The sequence below is a fragment of the Phalaenopsis equestris genome, unplaced genomic scaffold (assembly GCF_001263595.1).
Source record: "Phalaenopsis equestris unplaced genomic scaffold, ASM126359v1 Scaffold232953, whole genome shotgun sequence".
NCBI lineage: Eukaryota > Viridiplantae > Streptophyta > Magnoliopsida > Asparagales > Orchidaceae > Phalaenopsis > Phalaenopsis equestris.
Genome location: NW_018250911.1, coordinates 50,129 through 75,351, shown reverse-complemented (window position 1 = coordinate 75,351; position 25,223 = coordinate 50,129). Strand labels below are relative to the sequence as shown.

Sequence of the window (25,223 nt, the reverse complement as noted above, 5' to 3'; positions counted from 1 at the left end):
TATATATGTATATATATTTATTGAGATTTAAAAAATATTTTAAAGTTTAAATTCCTAAAAAACATAAAAAAAAGCCTTCTCACACGGGAAATAGATAATAACGCAATCAATCATCCTTTTCCTTCCATCCTCCTCATCCCCTAGCCTACTACCCTGTCTGCGATGCTGCATGCCCATCACTCAGCTCTGCACTTATCTTCCCTTGCTCCACTAACATCCCCTGTCCGAAATCGTCCCTCTCCTATATTTCCTTTCCATTCTCCCCTTGTCTTCATCTCTCTCCGGCAATCGCCACTAGCGGCCGTTTTCCGGCCATGGCTCGCAGAGCTTCCCGAGTTTTTTCCACCATCTCCAATCGGAGAAACTGAAGGACCCGTCGAAATTCTTTCTTCTTCCTCCTCATCCCTCTTTGCAATCAATGACAGTCTGACCCCCTTGCAAACTGCAACCAGTGTTCTTCTAACCGGCGCCATAACAGTCTTTCTCTTCCGCTCGCTTCGTAGAAGAGCTAAGCGGGCGAAGGAGCTGGTGCTAGCTTCATTCATCTCTCTTTGTGTCTCTGTTTCAGTGCGTAATTTTGACGAACACTTATTGGGTGATATTGGAAACCTTCTGTAGAGAGTGCGCTCCACGGGGACGACGAATGTGAAGGGAATAACGGAAGAAGCTTTTGAAAGCTTGAAAACAATTGGAGTTGGTCCCGGTGAAGCTAAGAGCCCGCCTTCCCCTATTCAGGCTTTGCTTGGAGGGATTACAGCTGGGGTAATCGCTGTTATCCTGTACAAGTTCACGACCATCGTAGAGGCCTCTCTTAATCGACAGACTATCTCGGATAACTTTTCCGTAAGTATATCCGTCTACTCGACCTATACTCCATGGTATACTTCCTTTGAGAATAAGGATAATGCTTTTTCTATTTTTGATTATACGAGATAATATTTAAAATACTACAAATATAGACAATTTCTAATTTTGCAATAAACTAGTAAACGAAGGTCTTATTTTTTTGTAATTTTGCTAAAATATGATGGTAGAAGTTCATAGTTTGCAATGATTTAGTAAGTATGCCATGTCTGCTTAGATTTCTATCTAAGTAATATGTCAAATTTTATATCTTTCTTTACAATATTCCAGGAAATTTACCAGCCTAAGAATTATTAACAGGTTTTCATTTGATAGTAATTTGAATCAACTCTGTAAGTGTGTCGAAGCTTTCATTTTGTAGTATATTGAAGTCTCCATTTATGCAAGTATTGTGCTTAAGTTTGCATCCATCCTTGACAATATTGACTCACATTGCCATCCCAGGTATTCTTTGTTACTTGATAAGTAGAACAGGGTGTGACTTTAATAACATAAATAGACAAATTATTTTAAAGCAAATCTTTATAAGTATATTAGATGACAATGCAAACTTTGTCAATGGAAAATAGCACGTCATAATACAAATGTCCTCGTAGAGCTATGGTGTATTGTACATTGCATGCCTCACACTATTTGAAATATAGTGCAAGATATTATGAATAAATTTAAGCTAAATGTGAAAGGCTATTGGCTTAACAAATAAACTATCATTATAATAAAAAATAACAAAAGAGATGCTTAAGTTTTGAGTGCTCAACACATCAACCATTTAAAATTTATATGTTATATATTTTTGGAATTCTAATATTTTGTAAGAAGTTAAACTTGTCCTCTTGAGAAGCATTATCTTCATCATTAGTGAAAAAAGCTTTGCTTCTTTCATCAATATTATAATATTCTAAATTATAATCTTCATTATTAATCTCATCATCTATTCTTTCCTTTTTGTTTTTTTTGTTGCTCTCGAATATTATCAATTTTCACCTAAACATAGTGAATTTTATAACATTATACCATGCCAAACATTTCTCACTGATAACTAATCCATTTATTTCCTTTTAATTATCATCTTTTTTTTATTAACCACCCATTTAGCATTTTTCTTATCATTTTAAAAGTTTGTTACCACATTTGCTATATTTTCAAATCAAGTTTATCTTTTGCCATGAGGCTATAATTAAATTAAAATTTTATGATAATTATCAATTAAAAAATTTATTTTGTACTTACACGTTCAAATACACTCCTATTATTCAATGTAAGGCTAAGCCATTTAATCACAAAACTTTATTAAGGGTGAAGTTGGTCATATGCTAACCACCAATTAGTTGAAAGTATTTACTTTTTAAATATCTAAATATTATTCATTAATAATTATAACATGAATAAAATCATGTTGGTTGTTCCCGAATTATGTTTCCTTTCAATAGGAGTACAAAAAGATCATTTTCTCTTGATGTATGTACTTAACTTATTGTTAAATTTATTTTTTCAGGAAAATATACACTCATGCCATTCAGTTCTTTTATATTTACATATCTAACTAAACTTCAATTTTTACATATATGTCACCTTATCTATGCATGAAAATGTTTATTTCACTTTTTAAAAGTTATAATAATAGTATTTTTGATATGATATGAAAGATTGGGGTGGTATAAATGTAAAAAGCAAACTTTAGGGGAATAAATCTAAGTTAATTAAACTACTTTTAGTTGTTAATTACACAGGCATGGATAAACTAATGACTTTTAAGTAAAAATTTAAGCAAACACAAACACAAAGTTTATAACATCTAAAACAAAACAATACAACTAAGACAACCGTACTAAACAAGTACAAATACATCTGAAAACACTATACCACTAATCCCAATTTCTTTTAACTCTAAAACTAAAAGAACTTAAAAAATATAATAAAAAAATAGAAAACTACCCTCAAAAGTCATCATCCATCGCCTCGCGATTGTTCACCTCTTCGCTTCCATAGGTAACTCGAACCCACAAAGTACCCTACGGATGTGCATTTCCTTGTAAATGACAATAGTTATACGCAAAACACAACATATATAAATTATATAACGTGATAACACAACATATAATCACACAATAAGATAATACTTAGGATGCATCTCAAGAAATGTTTTGTTTAATGTTCTCAACTTGACACAGGCAAATCCTATTTAGAATTTTTCACCACAATCAAATTTTCTTTTTAATAATCCATTATCATGTTGTTCCATCAAAAAATTTTTAAAATCATCAAATTATAATTCCAATTTATCATCTCTTTGAATATATATCTTATTTTATTATTTAAATTCTCCATTAATAATTTTTATAACTTATTAACTTCAATTATACAATAATACTCAGAAGGATATGTAGGGGGTTATTAATCCCAAAGCTTTGCTGTTTTGGCTTGTCAACTGACCCTTTTCTCCACTCGACTACCTTACTGACCCCCACCGACCACCACCACCACCCTTCAATCCAGTGCCAATTGGAACTAGTGTCATGTTTATTGCTATTTTCTATTTCAGCGTCGCTGATTGTAACATTTATTTGCTTTTGAGTAATAATATTTGCCTTTTCTATTATAGTTGGGTTAACTTTGGTAGCATTGATATTAGAGCTATCCTAACCCTACTCCTATCCTAGGATTTTTGGCATCCCCATATCTCCGCCCAAAAGTTTTTTTCTTACCCTACATCACCCCATTCACCCTCTACCATACCCAAAACCTAAATCCTAGCCATGTCACTGAGGAGACAATAGCCAAACACCGATTAGGAGTTCACAATGGAAGAGATATAGTGACAAATTCACCAAATGCTACAATAAATTAGTGAAATAGAGAAAAGGATACCATCTAGACCGATCACCCATAGCCACAACAATTACTTTTTAGATCGAAAGAATAAAGTGAATCTCTTCCACCACGCGGACTGAAGGAATGAAGAACCTTTATCTCGAAGATTTGACATGAAATATTTGAGAAGCCGTAATTTTGAAATAGTGATGGATTTGTTAAATTTTATCTATCACTTGAATCCAGACGAGTTCATCGAATGATTTCAGATAGTGAAACATTTCTTTGAGTACAAGGATATCCCATCAGACAGAATGGTGAAACTAGCCATCAACAATTTAAAGAAGAGTTCATTATTTTGGTAGGAAAATTTGAAGCACTACATGTCAATAATGAAACCGGAGATACAACGCCAGTGCCTATCAGCAAAACAAACCAGATGTTCACACCCCAACTTACTGTCTCTACCCTTCTCTTGGTGCCCCCGCTCCTCCGGGATAGATAAAGGTGAATGCAATTGGTACTCTCTTGCAGGATCACTGGCCGCACGAGGGTTGTCCTTCGGGATAAGACCGTCCAACTTTTATACAAAATGGGGCAACATATGATACGTTGGGATAGCGACATTGTGGTGTTTGAAGCGCTTTTATCTATCCGAGGCATCATAAAACTGTGTATTACAGAGGTCAAGGGAATCATTGTTAAGGGGGACAAAACCAATATCATCAACTTCATGCGACGTTCCAAGAAACAATGTAGCTGGGGAGCCACTTATGAGCATTGTTTTGCCTTTTATTTTCTTTCTTTCTTTCTTTAGACAGGCTATGTTTCAGTTTGTTCCTAAGTAACTCAACCAAGCAGCCTATTTTTGTGCCCAAAGGGCCCTTTCACATTAGTTTTTTCTTTACTTTGGTGCCCGAATCTTTGAAACTTTTTGCTATTCTCTGGGGTGGCAGGGCCTCATTTGACCATGCATAAGGGTATGTTTACTGGACTTATTGTACTCCTTTACTTTTAATGCAATATGCATATTTCAAGGATGTCCGCCATACCTTACAAGCAGAGTTTTAAACCTTGCATCGAATCACAAGAGTACACAAAGGGAAGCGTCCAAGCCTTCTCCCGAGGAGAAACTTATTCGGAGTACAAAAAAATTGAAGCAAATCCACATTCTCAAATCCATCACTGTCAGGAAGTGTTTCAAGTATCACGGATTTGGGCATACCAAATCAGATTGCACAACTAGGAGAATCACCTCTTTTACTGATTAGGGAGTACTTGAAGAAATAAGCAGTGTTTTATGAGAAGATGTAGATTACAGAGAGGTTCTCAACTTCGAGCCGATGAGGGAGAGACACTAGTGGTTTCAATTGAACTCATCAGAGAACACATCTGAGCTGATAACAGCTGTTCCATAGGTTCGTAAGTCCGAGATAATGAGTGTTCATGCAGTGTATGGGATTGTGGTGTTTTGAGCTGTCATGTTGCAGGCATTGAGTGGAGCATCAATAAGACTGACAATGGATGTCCAAAAGGGTATGAGTTTAAAGAGCTGATATTAGACACAATACAACCCAAAACAAGATAATTTTAAATTTTTCTGATATATAAGCTTCTTGAGTTGCTCCTATTGAGGAATGTCCAATATATCAGAGATGAGAAGTTTTCAAACTACTTCTAGAAGATGTTATGAGGTCATTTGAGTATTAAATTCAAATCAACAGTGCTTCCACCAACAATGATCAGACATAATGGATGAACTATTACATGGGAATTCACCTTAGGATTTGTGGAGAATACAACATTCTACAGTGGGATCCAAGTCTTTTCAGAGAAGAATGGACATCTCCTGAGTGCTTATACTTCAATATGGTCCAACCTACCTTAAATTTTATCCCATAGTTGATTCCTCTTGACAGACTTGGTTATTATATACATCCAGTCGAGTACGAAGATTGAGAGAAACAAATTATAGATTTAATTGCTTCAGATTTGGCTCGTGAGAATCTATGTTTTATGCAGCTCAAACTCAAGTTGTACCAAAAGCGGATGGATACTTATTCTATCATGATGTGCTTTGAAATGACAATGACTGCATGATTGACTTATCGGGAGCTTTCAACATTTCCACAATCTTAAAAAAGGCCGACCTTACTACTATGAGGAGACGAAAGTTTCGACAGATAAGGTCAAAGTTCTCCCAACCTCGAGAGACGACATGGAGATCATTATTATTGATTTGACATAGGGCGGATCATAAGCAATTTGCAATATGATGGGGTCTCATTTGTTTTGATGAAGTAAAGGTTGATAGGCTGGAAATTGCCTACAACAAATATGGCGTAGTTGCATGAGAAACTTTGGTATGACATGATTGTTGTTATATGATGTGTTGCATGTAGGGGGTGTAATCATGCTGATATCGACGTCAAATTTTATATGGGATATGTAGGGAGGCTTTGAGGCCTTACGTTTGGTTAGAAAAGTTGGATTTGTGAATAAGGGAATGATTGATTTGGGTAAATTTGGATGCCATTGGATGATGTAGCAATAAAAGCTGAGGGTGAGGGTCTGTATTGATGAGGATGAACCTATGGGTTGTTTGCTATCATGGGTGGGTGCTGATTTTAACGGGATCACACAAGTAGGGATTGCATGATAAGGAAGATGAGGGCTTTCAAAAGAGGCTGACGAGCATGATCGTTATCTTATACCAATTGATGCATATTAGGCACAAGAAAGAGGCAAGAATTGGAACCCATTTGGAAAGGGAGAAAAGAAAGAAGAGAAGTTTAAGAGAGATTTATTTGTATTCAATAATCATCTTTAATTCTCCTTTCATATACTTTAAGACCTCTTATGTATTAAATGATCTTTAATACATAATACAAATAATTCAAACTAATTATATGATTCTTAATGTGTTCTTTGTATGCATTTATTATAATTAAAACATTTGTCACACTTTTCTGAGATATTCACCGCAGTGAGAGCATTTAATCCGTATCCAATTTTCTTGTCTAAATTCAAGTAAAAACTATATATCTCCTCATACTTGTATGATGATAGTATATATATAGTATAGAGTGGTGTGTTTGTGGATGTGATTAGCGGTCAGGATTTCTCCTGGTTGTTGTGGCTAGGATAGTTTGTTCATGTGGAGGTTGTAACAAATGTTGTCCTGTAGAGAATGTGGAATGCTATCGAGCCCCCTCAAATTGAGTATTTGTGGGCATGGATTTTCAGTTTGTCCCCGAGCTTGGTAAATATTGAAATAGAGAGATTCTTGGTTAGGATGTATGTGAGTTGATCCTCAAAGCTCATATGTCTAATTTTTAGGGTGTTGGTGGCGGTATAGTTTTGGGTGAAGTGAAGATTGATCTTGATGTGTTTGGTGTGCCATTTGAAGATTGGTTTGTGGGCTATATCTATCGTTTGAAGTGATGTCGTAATGAAGTGGGGTAGGTTGATTGTGGGAGATGCAAGCTCGTACATTAGTCGGCAGGGCTAGATTAACTTTGTGTGGCTGCGGTGAGGGCACAATACACCGCCTCTATGGAGGATTGTGCAACTGTGGTTTGTTTATGGGCTGTCCATAGGATTTGTGTTGATCCTAGTAGCAAGCAGTAGCCGGTGATGGATTTCCAGTTGGTGTTGACGCTGGCCTAGTTTACGTTCGAGTATGCCATCAAAGTAAGTTCCTTTCCGGTGATTTGTAGGCCATGTGCGAGCATTGCTTTCACGTATTGAAGTATTCGTTTGATTTTCTAGTATTGTATTTGGAGGGTGGATTGCATGTGTTGGCCAATTTGATTGGTGGCAAATGCTATATCGGGTCGAGTTATGGTTGGATATTGTAGAGATCCTGCTATCTGCCTGTACCATGTAATCTCTGCGAATGGGGCAAGAAAGTTAGAGTCAACTTGTTGTTTTCTTGTGGTTGGTGTTGAAATTGGTTTGCAATTCTGCATTCATGTGCAATTAAGGAAGTCCAGAATGTATTGTTGTTGATGGAGACAGTACCCAGTGAGGTTGTGTGAAACTAAATTCCTAGGAGTGTCGATATGTGGCTGAGGTCCTTGATGCTGAAGCATGTTTCTAAGTTTTGAATGTTGTGTTGGATATGTTTTGTGTCATTCCTTGTAATGAGTATATCATTGACGTATATAAGTATGAGGAGCAATCGTGTTTCCGTTTTGTTCACGAGTAGTAATGGGTCAACTGAGCTGAGAGTGAAGCCTTGTTACTATAAGAAGCCAGTGAGAGTGTAGTACCTTTGCCGTGATGCCTGTTTCAAGTAGTATATGGCTTTGCGTAATTTGCAAACGTGGTGGGGGTTTTGAGAGTCTTGAAATTCTTTTGGTTGTGCGATGTAAATGGTGTCCTCCAATGTGCCATGAAGGAAGGTGTTCAAAATGTATAATTGCTTGGATTTCAAGGATTTGTAGAGTGCTACTGATATGTGAGCTCTTATGGTTGACATAGTGGCAACTTGATAGAAAGTTTCAACATAGTTGATTCCATATTCTTGGGTGTTGCTCTGTGTTATCGGACGGACTTTATGTTTTGCAATGGTTCTGTTGGAGTGCGCTTTAGTTTTGAAAGTTCATTTGAAACTTCGAATTGGAGTGTTGGTTGGTGATACCATTTTTCAGGTGTACTCACACTTTGGGGGCTCATGCAAGTGTACATGTCGTATCATTAATATCAGATTTTTGAGTTTGAAATGTTGATCCCACAGGAAACGAGGGAATTAGATTTAGGAAAAGTGCTAGCCTACTAGTTTTTGTTCTTAGTCTGAAATTGAGATTAGGTTAAAGTTCTACAAATTACTACTGAGTTGCAAACTATTTTAAATGTTAATTCCTACAGAAATCCTACTTAACCTATTTAGATTGGTGAATATCAAGTTATAAAGTTACCCTCCCTTATAATGATTTGAGTGGAGCATACGAAATGTAAAATGTTAATTGTAAATGTGGCTAGTGATAAATAGAAGTAGCTCTCTTCTTTATCTTCTCTCGAGTGCATAAAGAATATTGACTAAAACGACTTTAATTCCTTAAACCCATTTTAAATTGTTCAAAGACTATTTTCCTAGCATTTGAATATACTTACAAGGTACTTGCACCATACCCTATAGTTCATTGTGACTAACCTAATTGATTCTACCATAGCTCTCTCGAGTCTTATGTATCACAATAATTTTAATAATTCACTTGGCCAGAATGAAAAGAAAATGAAGTTTTGAAGGTTAATCATCACATTAAATACTCAAAAACAATTTTGAAAATATTTTGCACTTCTATACATCATACTCAAACATCACAAGATAAGGTAAAGAGTACTACTCAGAAAGCATGAAGAACATATCACAAAGCTTCATTGAAAACAAGAGAATTCCACTAAATGATTGTGTACAAAGAAATACAATACATCAAACACACAACACTTATCTTTCTCTCATTTACAAAGTTAGGAAAAATGCTCCACCGAAGATCACTTGACACCTTGCTGCTGTCTTGAAGGCTCTCCTCACTTCACAACTCAAGTCCTCTCCAAATCCCTAACATAAACTCTATCTCCCTTAATCCTTCAGCCAGCCTTTCATTTATATTACATATACACATAAATAGACTATAAAACATCGCATACAAATGCTCCTTGGACGTCTGAACAACTCCCCATGACATGTGATCAAACTACCCAAAACTGTCTCAGACAGTTAATGGCGCCTGGCGCCTAGGCGCCAACCTCTCGGGTTACCAAGCTAAGACTGGCGCCAGTCTCCTGTAAACTCCTTTGCTCCAAGTCTCTTCCACATTGCTTCACATCCAACACCTGTTGTACCTATAAGAAAACATAAAAATATATTTCTTTAAAGTGCAATTTCATCCATAAAAAATGTGTAAAACATAAATGAATATAAGAGTTATTTTCTACACATCAGTCGGTGGACCGACTAACTCCCATATGCCCTGTTTTGAATAGCCTTAAATTCATTTGACATTGCCTTCTTCCAATTATAGCCTTTGACGACCTGAGCATGTGGTTGGGTTGGTGGGAATTTTGGCTGTGGTGTTGAGGTTGAGGAGGATTTTGGGTTTGAGGGTGTTGGTTTTAGATCTTGTCATGGGATGTGGGGGGAACGTTATAGGCTTTGGTGGGAGTTGGTTTGGCAGTTGAAATGGTGGTGGAGCTTGGTTCTGTGTTACTATGGTGAGGCTTGAGTTGGTGGGAGATAGTTTGGTGTGTGTTGTTGAGGATATATGGAGATGTGGAGGTGCCAAAAGTAGTGGGCGTGTATTTTGGGTTGTGTTGAGTGGAGGAGGTTGGGATGATGCATATGGGAAGTAAATTTCATTGAATGTCACATGACTGGGTATGATTATCTCGTTGGTAGAAAGGTCCATAGATTTTATGAATTATGGAGTAGCCTAAGCGCCCTTGGGGCTAGTTTTTGGGCCTTTGGGGATTGCCAAGGAAAGCCAGAACATCTAAATGTTCTGAAATGTGTCTAGTCAGGTTTGGTTTTGTGGAGGAGGAAATATGGAGTGTTCACTGCTGTGGTTTTGGGGGGTAACCTGAAGATGTATACTGCTGTCTGGAGAGCATGTGGCCAGAGGGATAGGTGAGTTTGGGCTGCATGTAAGAGGGTGCGGGTTGTTTCTATGAGGGGGTGGTGCTTGCACTCTACTATACCGTTTTGTTCGGGGGTGTATGGGCTACTTAGTCTGTGTGATATTCCATGGTCTTGTAGATATTGTTGAAAGGCATGGGCTGTGTATTCCCCTCCATTGTCAGTTCTTAGGATTTTGATGTTAGTGTTAAATTGATTGTTAAAGAGTTTGTGAAGTTGTATGAATTTATGGATGGATTTAGATTTAGATACTATACGGAATAGCCAAAGGTACCCTGAGTAGTCATCTATGAATTGAGCATAGTATTTAAATCCTTGTAGAGAAGAGATTGGGGCCATGTCCCATACATCACAATGCGGTAGATAAAAGGGTTGAGTAGATCTATTATTTGGAATGGGAAAATATAATTTGTAGTTTTAGAAGCCTATGCTTAGGTGAGGATGCTGGCGAGAGATTGCTGAGGTCGTTGACTGATGTGGATGATTTAGCCGCTGGTGACGCGGGGGCTGCCCACAAGGACTCCCGCGTATTCTGTTGCAGTGCCCTGATTCTAGCTACAGTATCGCATGGAGCCATCCTCGATCCCTGCTACAGTACTGCTGGAGATTGCGGCTTGGACTGGACTAGGAGGACTGATTGACACTTTATGTGGATTTTCCTTCTATTTGGAGTGGGGTCTACTCATATTTATCCTAAGTATATAAATATGTTGTTTTCATGATTTATGTTAGTTTTTGTATTTTTTTGTTAGGATAGCCGTTGGCGTCCTCGTGTTCCCTTCTAGGGCTGTATCTGAGCTCAATGGTGCTTCGGATGTATCTTGCTCCGAGTTGGTCACTATCCTCGACCTTCCCATCCTCTGCAACCTCCCTATTGCCACAACTACTACAACCACACCCCGGATAGCACCTTTGCTATTTCCTGCAGCCCCATGCCTATCTGCCGCCTTTGTCCTCGTTGTCATCGCTGTTCCAACCTCCCTCGTTACTGCACTTGCGATTCTTTCTTTCTCGCTTGCTGCCATCACTGTTGCAGCCACCAAAAATCCCCTCCCCTTCCCACAAGCTGCTGCTCAAGCCATCTCGGGCCACGTCACTACCACCTAACCACTGTCCCAACCCTCATGCATCGTCTCACTGCAACGTATCCACTGTTTCAGCCTCCGGGAACCTGAATTTCTCCTTGGTGCCGCCCAGAACAGCAAGGACCTGCTGTTTCATTGTCATATCCTCTCACTTGCTCCTCGCTCCCACCTTACCGCCACCATTTCAGACTCCCAACAACCACCACCCTCACTTACGATCCATCCTCGTTTGAGTTGGTGTTGTCATTTGTTGTAATTTTAGATTTCTATGCGTCTTGTCGTGGTAATTTTCTCTTACAGTTGTGTGGTTGTAACTTCCCTATTTGAATTTCAGCAATAATATTTTAACTATTATTGATTTGGGTTAACTTTGTTATCATTTGGTATCAGAGATATCCTAACTCTAGTTCTACATAGGGTTGCCAAATTAGCCTCACCCCCTTTTCTCGAAAAAATTTTCCCCTCCTTTACCACTCAAACCATCCTTACACCCTCTTCCACCCCTACTTACGCCCAAACTCTTATCACTCCACCGAAGAGACAATTGTTGAAAACCCGAATGAGAGTAAATACCACGATGTTGTTTTTGAGAAATCTACAAAGGGATGTTCAAGAACTTTCTATAGAGAATGTGCAACGGGAAATCCTCTAACTGCAACAGAAGCTTGTCGACTTTGAGAGAAGGTAATTTGGACGAATCACCTATAGCCACAACAGTTAAGAAATAAAGTGAATTTCTTTCATCTTATGGATTACTGGGATAAAAATTTCTACCTCGTATATTTGACCTAAAATATCTGAGAAGCTAGAATTTTAAAGTAAATGTGAATTTATCATATTTTAAAGGTCCCTTTGGATTTAGAAGAGTTCCTCGAGTGCCTTCAGACAATAGAACTTGGCTTTGAGTACCTGGAAATTTCATCAGACAAAGTGGTGAAAATAGCTCCCAACAAGTTAAAGAAGATTGTTGTTTTGGTGGGAAAATTTGAAACACTTACGCTAGCGTGAGGGAAAATGTAAGATCACTACATGACCTAAGATGAAATGAGAAATGCAGCGCCAATACCTACTAATTTGTTATAATTAGGATGTTTAGACCATAACTTCAATAAAGGAGAGGCAATATCACCTGAAAACCTCCTCATCATACAAGCAAAGTTCATCACTAGATTCTTACAGCCAAAGTAAACCTAGGAGAATATCCAAGTTAAACTCGTCTGAGGGGACACTAGCTCAGACTGGAGAACAGATGAAGCCAATCCACATTCCCAAATCCATCCCAGCTAGGAAGTATTTTAAGTGCTACGGATTTGGGCATATGAAATCAGATTGCACAACTAGGATAATGATCTCTTTCATTGATCAGAGAGCAGTTGAAAAAATAAATAATGATGAAGGAGAGGATGAAAACGTCAGAGATGAGCCTTAACTTCAAGCCGACGAGAAAGAGTTGCTAGTGATTCAAGTGGAGTCCAGGAGAGGGGGATCTAGCTTGATTAGTCGAGGCTGTTCTAAAAAATAGTGAGTTCAGGTAATGGACGTTCATATAGAGTATGCGGTTTTGGTGCCTCGAACTGCCTTTTTGCAAGTATTGAGAAGAGTATCATCAGAACTAACATTAGATGTCCAAAAGGGCTATGAGTTTGAGGAGCCGATACTTGACACAGGGCAACCTCAAAAAAGAGGATTTTAAAAATTTTAGATATATAACCTTCCTTTTGAGTTTCCCTTAGTCAGGGAGATTCTTTTGTGCCACTTTTCGAAGGCTATATAGTTATTTTGGTACTAAATTCGTTTCAGCAGTATACCCACCAACAATTGATCAGATAGAAAGGATAAATCATAGCATTGAAAATCACCTTGGGATTTTTGGAGGAAAGAACATTCGATTGTAGGATCCGAATCCTTTTAGAGAAGAAGTAGACGCTCATGCGTGATTACACTTTAGTATGACCCAGTTTGTCATAGATATCGTCCAGAGTTGATTCATGACACACTTGTTTATCAGATACATCTAGCCAAGTACGAGGAGTGGAAGAAGCAAATTATGGATTTACTTGCTCGGGATTTAACTTGCGAGAATCAATGTTGATATGCAACTCTAGCTCAAGTTTTACCCAAAATGGATGGATACTTATTCTATCAGTATGTTCTTTGGAATGACAACGCCTGCAGGAGTGACTTATGAGAATTTATGATATCTCCGCAGGAGTGACTTGTGGGAAGTTATGGGTTCACCTGACTATATGAAGACACATAAGCTTCGATAGATTAGGTCATAAGTTGACGGATGTGGTGGTTGAATGTAGAGCCATAATAAATGGTATGGAATAGAGGCTGCTGAATTTCCTTTTTAAGGATTGTTTTGAGAGTACTAGTCCTTGATTTGAAAACTGTTAGGATCAAAATGAATGTAGCATTTATTATCTTCTGTTAAGTGGTGAATTGAAATTAGGTTGTGTGATATGGAAGGAACATGAAAGTTTTTTGAGAGAGCTAGCTTACGGCTAGGGGTTGGTAATATTCCTTTGACTTTGGCGTGTAATTGGAAGGGTTTGGCCATCTCCAGTCGTGATCTGTTCAGGTCCCTATCCCTGGTATTCTATTGGTTGTTGAAGCTGTAGATATTTATTTGTGAGGTGAGAGGATGCACCAGTATCCAGAATCCAGTCGGCAGTCGGCATTGCTGGAGTTTGTAGTTGCCATCATTACTGAATTTTTGTTTTGGTTTGTTGGACTATAGGAGAGGTTTGTTCTGTGCCACCAAGGGGATGCTGAGTGTCCCTTTTTGCAGCAGATTTGACATATCAAGGAGGGTTTGGAGGGTGTGTTTGGGATGTTGTTGTTGTTTTTGTTGTATCTGCGTTGCGGTTGATAGGAGTTCCTTCCACGGCCTCTGTAAGTTGATCTGGGTTGTGACCTTTGGAGGAAAGTAGTGCCAATGATTGAGCTGATTGTTGTTTGGCATTTTCTGTTTGTATATTTACTTTCTCACTGCATAATAAGGACTATAGGTGTCGATATGAGTGGCTTCTGGTCTGTTTCTAATTGCTGTTTTAAAGGATTGGTAAGTTTTTAGGGAGGCTGTTGAGGATGTAAAACTATGTCTTCATTGTTCAATCTACATCCTATTGCGGCTAATTGATTTACCGAAGATTTGTTACAGGTTAAGTATTGGGTCACAGTCTCTTCGTTTTAGTGTGGTGTAGCTCGTTTTTAAACTGTTTCACCTTTGATATGTTGCTGGACTGAAAACGTTTGATTAATGTTGTCCATATGTCTGCTGTAATTCCAAAGTGAGCATATGAGGGAGAATGGTGGGAATATGTTAGAATAACTTGCTGCTGATAGTTTTTGGTCATTTAGTTTCCATAGTGTGTAGCCGGATTTTAGAGTGTGGAGCGGAGGTTGAATTGTTGAGGGCAAATGGAATTTTCAGTCAGAAATCTGTTGAATCAATTGGCTACGAAAAGATGTACGATTTGAGTGCTCCAAATTGGGTGGTTGTCTGTGGTTATGGCAGTGTTTGTGATGGTTTTGACGTTTCTCATGAGAAATTATAGGGAAGGTGGAATGGGGATTGTAGAGGTCTGTTGAGGAAAGGTGGATTCTACTTGTTAAGATGATTGGGAGTGAGGATCCATTTTGTATGCTGGATATTTATTTATTTATTTATTTTTATTTTTTTGCTGGATTGAAGAAAGAAAAAAAAGAGGATTTGAGGTAAGAAAGGGTTACGGTTGGCAGTAAAATACCTAAATCAGCTCTGCTGCTCTGATACCATGACAAAAACTCTGCAGTTTTCAGCTTCAGCTTTTCTGAGATATTCACCGCAGGAAGAGCATTTAACCTATTCTAGTTTAAAATTCTATTAAAAACTGTACATCTCCTTATACATGTATGATGATGGTTGTATAATGAGATTATGACTGCACAGATCTTGGAGAAAAATAGATACAAGACAAAATAATGATTAAAGTGGGCAGAGGTTCAGTCAAACAAGTCACTCCCTTCGGCATGTGAGCCGATCGACATGCTAGGCCGAATGAAAGACAGTTCCACGCCAAGCCGAATGAAGGGCAACCTTGGGCCAGACCGAATGAAGGGCAATTCTATGCTAGGCCGAGTAAAGGAAGACTCACCACCAGATGAGTTAGGGAGGTGGTTTGAAACTAAAGTTAAGTCGCAGACGAGCTTGGTCAAGAGGCATTCATATTATTCACATGTAGGTTGGTTTGCCACTACCGAACGAATGGATGTGCATTGATGGCTAAGAGTCACCATGATCGATCAGTTAATTTATTATTAAATATATTTATGTATTAAATTATACAAATGAACTTAATACCTCTAAGTCTCTTTGTATAGAGAAGTGTCATAGATGTAATTGTGCATGTTGAGTATCTTCTATAACTATAAATAACAAATCATTTTATGAAAAGAGGTTACATGCTCTCATTTTACTGTTCACTTCTTCTATCTCAAATTCCCCTTATTTCACACGCTATTTCTTAGGTGTGATTCCTCAAACACTTTAGAATTCTACTTCCTAAAATGTGCGGTGAGTGTGAGATCACGCCACCAACAAGAAGAGGGGCGCAACACAGAAAAAAACCTACAGCTCAAGAAGAAGCACGGGGCCATACAGTGAACATAGATAACACAGGAGAAAAAAAACTACAACTCAAGAAGAAGCACGAGGCCATAAAGTAAACATAGATAGCACAAGGGAGATTGAAAGAACAAGTGATTTTAGAAACGAGAGAGCAAATAGTAAGTGCTTTTCAAGAAGCTTTGGCTAGGGGAAGCCAAAATTCAGAGAGTGAAAATGCCTAGGAATATAGCTGTCAAGAGCCCGATCACCGGGATGAACCGGCACCCAACGACCAAAGATATGGATCAACACCCAACAGTCGAAAATCTTAACCGATGGAAGAAAGGGTTGAAGATTTCCATTACCAACATAGTGCCGGGTGAGCCCTAGTAGAAAGGCATCGAATCACAAGAACCACAACTCTCCGTCAAGCCCAAAATTCCTTCTCCTGACAAATCTCTGAGTCCGAACCTCCAAAGAAGTTGAAAGCTCTAAACTTCGACTCATAGATGGGTCTCACCAATCCAGCCGATCATGCGACTGCTTTCGAGTCAGCATTCAGTATGTTAAAGATCACTGACGCGTTTAAGTGCCGTTTTTTCCTTACCTCATTTAGGGAGTCGGCTTTCAGGTGGTTCAACGCCTTCCCTGCGGGATTTATCTCTTCTTTATTCAAGTTTAAATGGCTGTTTGTGGCCCACTTCGTCAGTTCCAGAAGCCATTGAAGAATCCCAAGCTCTCTTGCAGATCAAGCAGAAAGAAGAGACTCTCCGCTCGTACATCATGAGGTTCCAGCAGAAAATGCTAGAAATACAGAACCTAGAAGCCCTAATCGCACAAACTGTCTTGGCGTAAAGAGTAAAAACGAGCATTTTAAGTACGCTCTGTGCCTGTGCGAACCGAAGTCGTTGGCTGAGTTATTGGAGATGACCAACCACCAAGTTGCAATTGAGGAGTACATCAGCAACAATCGACGAGAGAAGGCACAGACTGATGTCGCCACCCCTCAGTCGCAAAAGAGATCATCAACAAACAATTGTTGGAGGGAAAGATGGTCCTTGCCCTTCCACACGTCCTCATTACAGAAACAACCAACCACACCGTGAAATTAAAGGGAACACTAAAGGCAACAACCAAGATGGCCGACCTTGATACTCCGATCAACGATCAACTCATTACAACGAACCACCACCGACACAATAGGAGCCAACCAAAATGAGAGAATTTCAATGGCCGAGCTGGTAGAGGCCATCCAAGATAAAAAATATTTCAAAAAATCCCAGCCAATGAGAGCCGAAAGTTTAGTACGGAACCTGAACAAGTTTTGTGCCTATCACAGGTACCACGACCCTGACACAGTAGATTGCAGACATCTCAGGAGTCTTGTCCCAGATTTGATCAAGGCTTGAAAGCTGAAATGCATTGTAGTCGCTAGAGCAACCACTCGTAGGCAGGGGAAGACCCCAATAGACGAAGCATCTGACGAACTCTTCCGGGTGAACACCATCCGGATCGTTGGATTAGTACCAACGACACTTGGAGGAGGCGGAGAATCCTTCCATTGATCAAGCCTATAGAGGATCCAGTCAGGAGAAACTCAGGGAAGGTGTAATGGGGATTGCAGAGGTTTGTTGAGGAAAAGTGGATTCTACTTGTTATGATGATTTGAAGTGAGGATCCATTTTGTATGCTGGATTGAAGAAATAGAAAAATATGGTTTGATGTAAGAAAGGGGTATAGTTGGTGGTAAAAATACCTAAATCAACTCTGTCGGTCTGATACCATGAAAAAAGCTATGCAGTTGTTTGCTTCAACTTTTTTGAGAAATTCACTACAGAAAGAAAATTTAACATGTATCCTTTATTCTAGTTTAAAATTCTAATAAATACTATATATCTCCTTATACATGTATGATGATGGTTGTGCAACAAGATTTTGACCACATGAATCTCAGAGAGAAATGTAGATATACGACAAAATAAATGGGACCCACAGTCAAAGAGGGCATAGGTTCAGTCAAACAAGTCACTCTCTTAGGCATTTGAGTCGATCATCATGTTAGGTCGAACGAAAGACAACCCTACACCAGGCCAAACGAAGGATAGCCCTACGCTAGGCTGAATGAACGACAACTCTATACTAAGCTGAGTGAAGGATGACTCACCACCAGAAGAGTGAGGGAGGTGGTTTAAAGCCTAAAGTTAAGCCACATATGGACTTGGTCGATAAACATTCATGTTATTCGCAAGTGGTTTGGCTCACCATTATGTCGGTCAACTTTTTGAAAATTTGATTTGATTTGAAAATTTAATTTAAATATAAAATATATAGTTTAGATTATGAAAGTAGTGTTTTAATTCTTTTTTTTAGAAAATGAGACCGAATGGATTTCATTAGTCCAATAATTTGCGTAATCGTGCCTGATACCCTGAATACTACACATTTCAAGAGATAAGTATAGATCCTGGTAATAGACCTAATCTTGCAAACTAAGAGATTTGTGATATCCATTTGGTCTGCGAACATTTTATATGTGACCGACAAATTCCCCTATTTAATACAAAGATTAAATAGGGTTTATTTTACCTGGGCTCCAAGTTCCCTATAGAGGCAAGTCCCTATAGTTAATTACATCCCAAATTACTGGAGTCACTTGAGAAAACTCTCGATAATGATCAGTGGTTCTAGTCTTCAAGAATTCAAAGTTTAAGTTTTCACGGTAGGACGTGGAAAAAAATAAGTGGAGGAGCAATTCTTTCAGGAGTCCAAAGGAAGTAAAGGGTAGAAGACGTCACAGATGCTGAGGGGAATCCTCAGTGCCTTCCCAAACTATCTTACTGTGTAACTGTGTTTTAGAGAGGATGTTATTTGACTGTTTAATCCTGTCAATTTTATTATTTGGGACTTATACTTGCATAATAACTTGTTATGCAAATAATCCGCAGAGATAAGAGGTTTTACATCTTTCTGGACGACAACCTCAGAACCTAAGAAGAGTTAGGACTTATACTGCTGAGTATGATTGTGCAGGAGCCTAGAAGAGGGTGAGGATTTACTTCGCGCTGGGCGAGTTACCTCGAAATCCTATATGTTGTTATTTAGACTAAGAAAAGAGTTTAGCTGGTGCAGACTTGTTTTACTGTTGTAGAATGACAACCACCTCCACTTGTAGTTTGCTCTAAACTCCTTTCCGCGCTGCCCACGAAGTAGCTCCAAGCTCCTCGTCGAAGTAGCAGTTCTAAAGTCTAAGTTTCAAAAGGTTGTACCATGTATGTTTCAATGTCTCAGTTTTGTTGTCATTATGGGGGGTTAAAGTTAATTAGAGCGACACCGGTTAGGACCCCACAGTTCCCTTGTTCCGGTATCACTATTTTCTTTTGAATTTACTTAGCTTAAACGAATTGTGAAATCCATTTAAACTGGGGAGATCTCGTTAGTAACCGTGGGTTACCTCCTCAGAGGGACTCCCGTAAATTTGAAAGAACGTGTTATATTTTATATTTTTTTTGTTTTGAAAATGTTGTTTAATTTTAAAAAAATCATTTTATTTGAAAGTGAAATTGTATTCAGTACCTGCATAATGTGTTAGAGCAAAAGTAATTTCAATGAAGAAACAACAACAAATAAAATATACATGCGTATGTGGCGTATCTGCTTCTGCTATTCATGTTGCATGTTTAACTCACAAAGTACAATATAATTTGCAGGGAATTTAAATAAATTATAGAGAAAGAAGAAAATAGTAAACAGTATAACAAGTCATAGCAACAACTAGGAACTCCAAACAGGTGATCCTAAGGTTTCCTACAACTCTTGACTGCAACTAGCAAGTTAGTACAGTGATCCTACGACTTCCTACGACTCCGGGAAGCAACTAGCAAGTGTGTACGGTGATCCTACGACTCCGAACAACATTTAGGAATTTTGAACAACACATGTATGAGTTCCTACAAACACAAACAGTGGTGGACAACATCTAGATGACTTCCTACGAACCCAAACAGTTGTGGACAACACCTCGATGGTTTCTATGACACCGGGCAACGGCTTTGGAGCCTTGGACAGCACCCTACAACACTCCTATACTCCAAACAGTGGCTTTGGAGCCTTGGACAACACTCCACGCATTTCTACGATACCAGGCAGCGGCTTTGGAGCCTTGGACAGCATCCTACAACACTCCTATACTCCAAAAAGTGGATTTGGAGCCTTGAACAACACCCTACAACACGTCTATACTTCAAACAGTGGCTTTGGAGCCTTGGACAGGACTCCATAGCGTTTCTACTACACCGGGCAGCGGCTTTGGAGCCTTGGACAACACCATACCCTACAACACTCCTATACTCCAAACAGTGGCTTTGGAGCCTTGGACATCACTCCATAGCGTTTCTACGACACCGGGCAGCGGCTTTGGAGCCTTGGACAACACCCTACAACATCCCTACACTCCAAACAGTGGCTTTGGAGCCTTAGACAACACTCTACAGCGTCCCTACACTCCAAACAGTGGCTTTGGAGCCTTGGACAGCATTCTACAACGCCCCTATACTCCAAACAATGACTTTGGAGCCTTGGACAGAAACCTACAACGCTTCCATACTCCAAACAGTGGCTTTGGAGCTTTGGACAGCAGTCTACAACACTTCTACGACACCGGGCAACGGCTAGGAGCTTCGGGTGGTGATCCTACGGCTTCCTCCAGCGATCTACAACCTCAAACAACACATATCCAGCGACTTTTAAGCTTCCTACAGTACTCTACAGTGATTGGCAGCCTCAAACAGCATTTAAATGGAGTGCAAAACCCTCCAAAACAGTGATAAACCACCCCGAAATGGTACATTAAAAGACTAAAAAAAAAACTGCAGTGAAACAGCCTCCAAACCACCTCAAAACAGGTGTTTTAAATCCCCTCAAGTGTGTACGGTGATCCTACGACTCCGAACAACATTTAGGAATTTTGAATAACACATGTATGAGTTCCTACAAACACAAACAGTGGTGGACAACATCTAGATGACTTCCTACGAACCCAAACAGTTGTGGACAACACCTCGATGGTTTCTATGACACCGGGCAACGGCTTTGGAGCCTTGGACAGCACCCTACAACACTAACTTAAACCGGTTCTGATATCCTGTTTAAAATACAACTTCACACCATAAAAAGTAAAGTACATTCATATAGGAGTTCTACCAAACAGTGGCTTTGGAGCCTTGGACAACACTCCACGCATTTCTACGATACCAGGCAGCGGCTTTGGAGCCTTGGACAGCATCCTACAACACTCCTATACTCCAAAAAGTGGATTTGGAGCCTTGAACAACACCCTACAACACGTCTATACTTCAAACAGTGGCTTTGGAGCCTTGGACAGGACTCCATAGCGTTTCTACTTTCTACTACACCGGGCAGCGGCTTTGGAGCCTTGGACAACACCATACCCTACAACACTCCTATACTCCAAACAGTGGCTTTGGAGCCTTGGACATCACTCCATAGCGTGGACTCCATAGCGTTTCTACTACACCGGGCAGCGGCTTTGGAGCCTTGGACAACACCCTACAACATCCCTACACTCCAAACAGTGGCTTTGGAGCCTTAGACAACACTCTACAGCGTCCCTACACTCCAAACAGGGCTTTGGAGCCCTGGATAGCAGCCTACAACGCTTCTACAACACCGGGCAGCGGCTTTGGAGCATTGGACATCACTCTACAGTGTCCCTACACTCCAAACAGTGGCTTTGGAGCCTTGGACAACACTCTACAGCGTCCCTACACTCCAAACAGTGGCTTTGGAGCCCTGGACAACAACCTACAACGCTTCTACAACACCGAACAGCGGCTTTGGAGCCTTGGACAACACCCTACAACGTCCCTACACTCCAAACAGTGACTTTGGAGCCTTGGACAACACCCTACAGTGTCCCTACACTCCAAACGGTGGCTTTGGAGCCCTGGACAGCAACTTACAGTGCTTATACAACATCGGGCAGCGGCTTTGGAGCCTTAGACAACACTCTACAGCGTCCTTACACTCCAAACAGTGGCTTTGGAGCCTTGGACAGCATTCTACAACGCCCCTATACTCCAAACAATGACTTTGGAGCCTTGGACAGAAACCTACAACGCTTCCATACTCCAAACAGTGGCTTTGGAGCTTTGGACAGCAGTCTACAACACTTCTACGACACCGGGCAACGGCTAGGAGCTTCGGGTGGTGATCCTACGGCTTCCTCCAGCGATCTACAACCTCAAACAACACATATCCAGCGACTTTTAAGCTTCCTACAGTACTCTACAGTGATTGGCAGCCTCAAACAGCATTTAAATGGAGTGCAAAACCCTCCAAAACAGTGATAAACCACCCCGAAATGGTACATTAAAAGACTAAAAAAAAAACTGCAGTGAAACAGCCTCCAAACCACCTCAAAACAGGTGTTTTAAATCCCCTCAAAACAGTCAACATATATATTTTAAATAGTTGGAAATAATTTCAGCAAGCTATAAGGCCTCTCCCAATCACTTCAAGAAGCATCATTCTTCGTTTGATTAGCTGAAAATTTCACCTCATAGCCAAAATTATTGGCATACAAATTTTGTGTGTTTTCTGAAGCTTTTTGAATAAACTTAACCGGTTCTGATATCCTGTTTAAAATACAACTTCACACCATAAAAAGTAAAGTATTATGGTTTGGACTACCATTATCAGCTTGTGCAGATTGAGAAAAATCAGGTTGAGATGGGTTTTCATCGACAAGATCGGTAGAAGCCTCGTTCAGAGAGCAAGTTATATTGCAATTTCCTTCAGCAAGCACAATAGAAGTGGAAAGTACAGCATTATTTGGAACCAAAGAATGTAAGTTGTTTTCACCCAAACTATCAGAATAGACCTCCTGCTTTACTGGATCCAGGAAAGGGTGCCTTGTTAAGAATCTAGATTCCTTGTGTAAGCTGACATGGGGAGAGAAAAAAAAAACGGAGAAAGAGCAGCAGAACCAGGTGAATGAAATGTATGTATGTTGTGCATTGATTTAACAAGTTGAATTGGAGACAAACCATTGAATCATCATCAATCTGTGAGCAAGGTGCAAATATTTGCTAGCGCCACTTTCAATGGGGATTTATACCTAGCTGCAGTTACTTCTAAGACATCATTCATTCATAAATTATTTATCTTGGATGGCCCTTTGTTGCCCTTCCCCATACCAGACAACTCTATTCCAGAATCAGTCCTACAGAAATCAAGACAACACCTTGAACCTCCTTTACTTTGTGACATAATGCAAATCTATCAGGAGGAGAAACTACATGCGTGAATAATAATTTTTTTTTTAAAGGTGGATGAGTAAAAAAAAATGAACAAAACTCAAATCTCATAAATCATTTCTCTGAATTGGGAAATCTATGATTTAAGATAATGATTTAACAATGGCAAAAGAATCACGATGAGATTTGAATTAAATTTTGCCCAAAACCAGCTATCAAACAATCAACTAGAGTTTACAGGGTTACCTTGCTGAATGAGCTGAACGAGCGATGAAAAAAAAGAAAAAAAGGAGGCGGAGGGCCTCGATGCAGGGAGGTTGAAGTGAGTGAGGCTCCTGATTGCACGAATGAAGAGGAGCGGAGAGGCTTCTGTCGCGCGAGGAAGAAGCGAGGTGGTCGAGAGAGCTTCGGCCGCGCGAGAGATGAGCAAGGAGCTTCGGTTCGCACGCGAGGGGGAAAAAAGGAGTCGAGAGGGGGCTTCGTTCGATGCAGAGGAAGGAGAAACGAGCAGGAGAGCTGAATTGTAGGAGCGGGAGATTGGTATCAGAGCTGAATCGAGCGAACTAGGGAGGAAGAAGGCCAGTGTGAGATGAAGGCGGGCAGATGGGATTCAGTCTTTGGTCGAGTGAGAGCAGGGAGGCGAGGGTTTCTGTCGAGCGAGATCAAGCAGAGGAAATCAGCAGGAGAGCCGAATGGGAGCTTCGATGCAGAGGAGAGGCGTGCGGGATGGAGCGGTCGAGATTCGGTGCCGAGGAGAGGAGTCGAATCTCGTCGTCTGAGGAAGATGGAGTCGAATGAATAATCCTTGAAGGTGAAGTCCGAGCGGCATCTTTATCCATCGAATTCCAAATAGCCGTTAAGCATGCGTTGGGAGGGGAATTAAATGGTTTCCAAATGCAAGGAGGTTTAATTGGAAAGCATTAACGCCTGAATACTTTTTAATTAAGACATAATTTAAATGATTTATTTGAATTTAAAATTTGAATTTCAAATTCAGGTGAGCTAGTGCCTAGCCTGTGTTCAGCCCAAGTCCAACCTGAATCGAACCCGAGTTAAACCTGGGTTGAGCCCAGACCCGCGCACCGCTAAATGAAAAAAAATGCATCGATATCCGTGCTAATTGCTCGTGAGCGAAACTGTAACAATACGAGTGTCCTTCCTAGCTAAAATTGACGTCTCAGACGCATCCGTGTGGTCCGTTTCGTCATCCAGGGTTGTCCGGACGAGTTCTTCGACAGACGAGTCAATTTAAGCCAAAATAGTGCGGGGTGCGACGCGTGCGTAAAATGCGGTGTTATCGAGTGTTCGGGTCAGAAATGAGTTTCCTAGGGGCTGCTCCTATTAAAATAGGAAGTCGACTCGAATTTCATGTGTCGATCTTAATCAATTCAACGGAATGCCGAAAAATTGGGACAACCCATGCTAAACTCGAAGGAGTGACGAGGTGACTCGAATTTTCTAAATGGTGTGGGTTCCGTACTAGTCCTCTAGAAGGGTCAAACAAGAAAAGCCTAAAGCTAGACCCTAGGCTCTAAGGAGAGAAGTGAAGACCTCATCCGAAATGAGGTCAACACATTATCGAACGAATGAATGTGTATTGACGGTCGGGAGTCACCACGATCGATCAGTTAAATTATTATTAAATATACTTGTATATTTAAAGTGTACAGTTGAGCTTAATACCCCTAAGCATCTTTGTATAGAAGAGGGCCACATGTAATTATGTATTCTAGGTATCTCCTATAACTATAAATATGAGATCATTTTAGGAAAAGAGGTTAGATTCTCTCATTTTACTATTTACTTCTTTTTTGTCTCCGATTCCCCTCCTTTCATATACTCTATTTCTTGGATGTGATTCCCCAAACACTTTAGGATTCAACAATGGTATATATATAATATAAAGTGTTGTGTGTGTGGATATGATAAGCGGTTAGGATTTCTCCTGGTTGTTG

At 39.8% G+C, this 25,223-nt stretch overlaps 1 protein-coding gene across 5 annotated transcripts in view; it reads left to right on the top strand.

Annotated features, from left to right (window-relative positions):
- Positions 1–101: 101 nt before the first annotated feature.
- Positions 102–25,223, top strand: part of LOC110038479 — a 35,309-nt gene continuing 10,187 nt past the window's right edge. For all 5 annotated transcript variants that reach the window (XM_020743336.1, XM_020743334.1, XM_020743337.1 and 2 more), the window contains exons 1-2: positions 102–528; positions 619–843. In XM_020743336.1, coding sequence (XP_020598995.1) covers positions 163–528; positions 619–843 — 591 coding nt within the window. In that variant the 5' untranslated portion in view covers positions 102–162. The remainder of the gene's footprint in view (positions 529–618; positions 844–25,223) is intronic.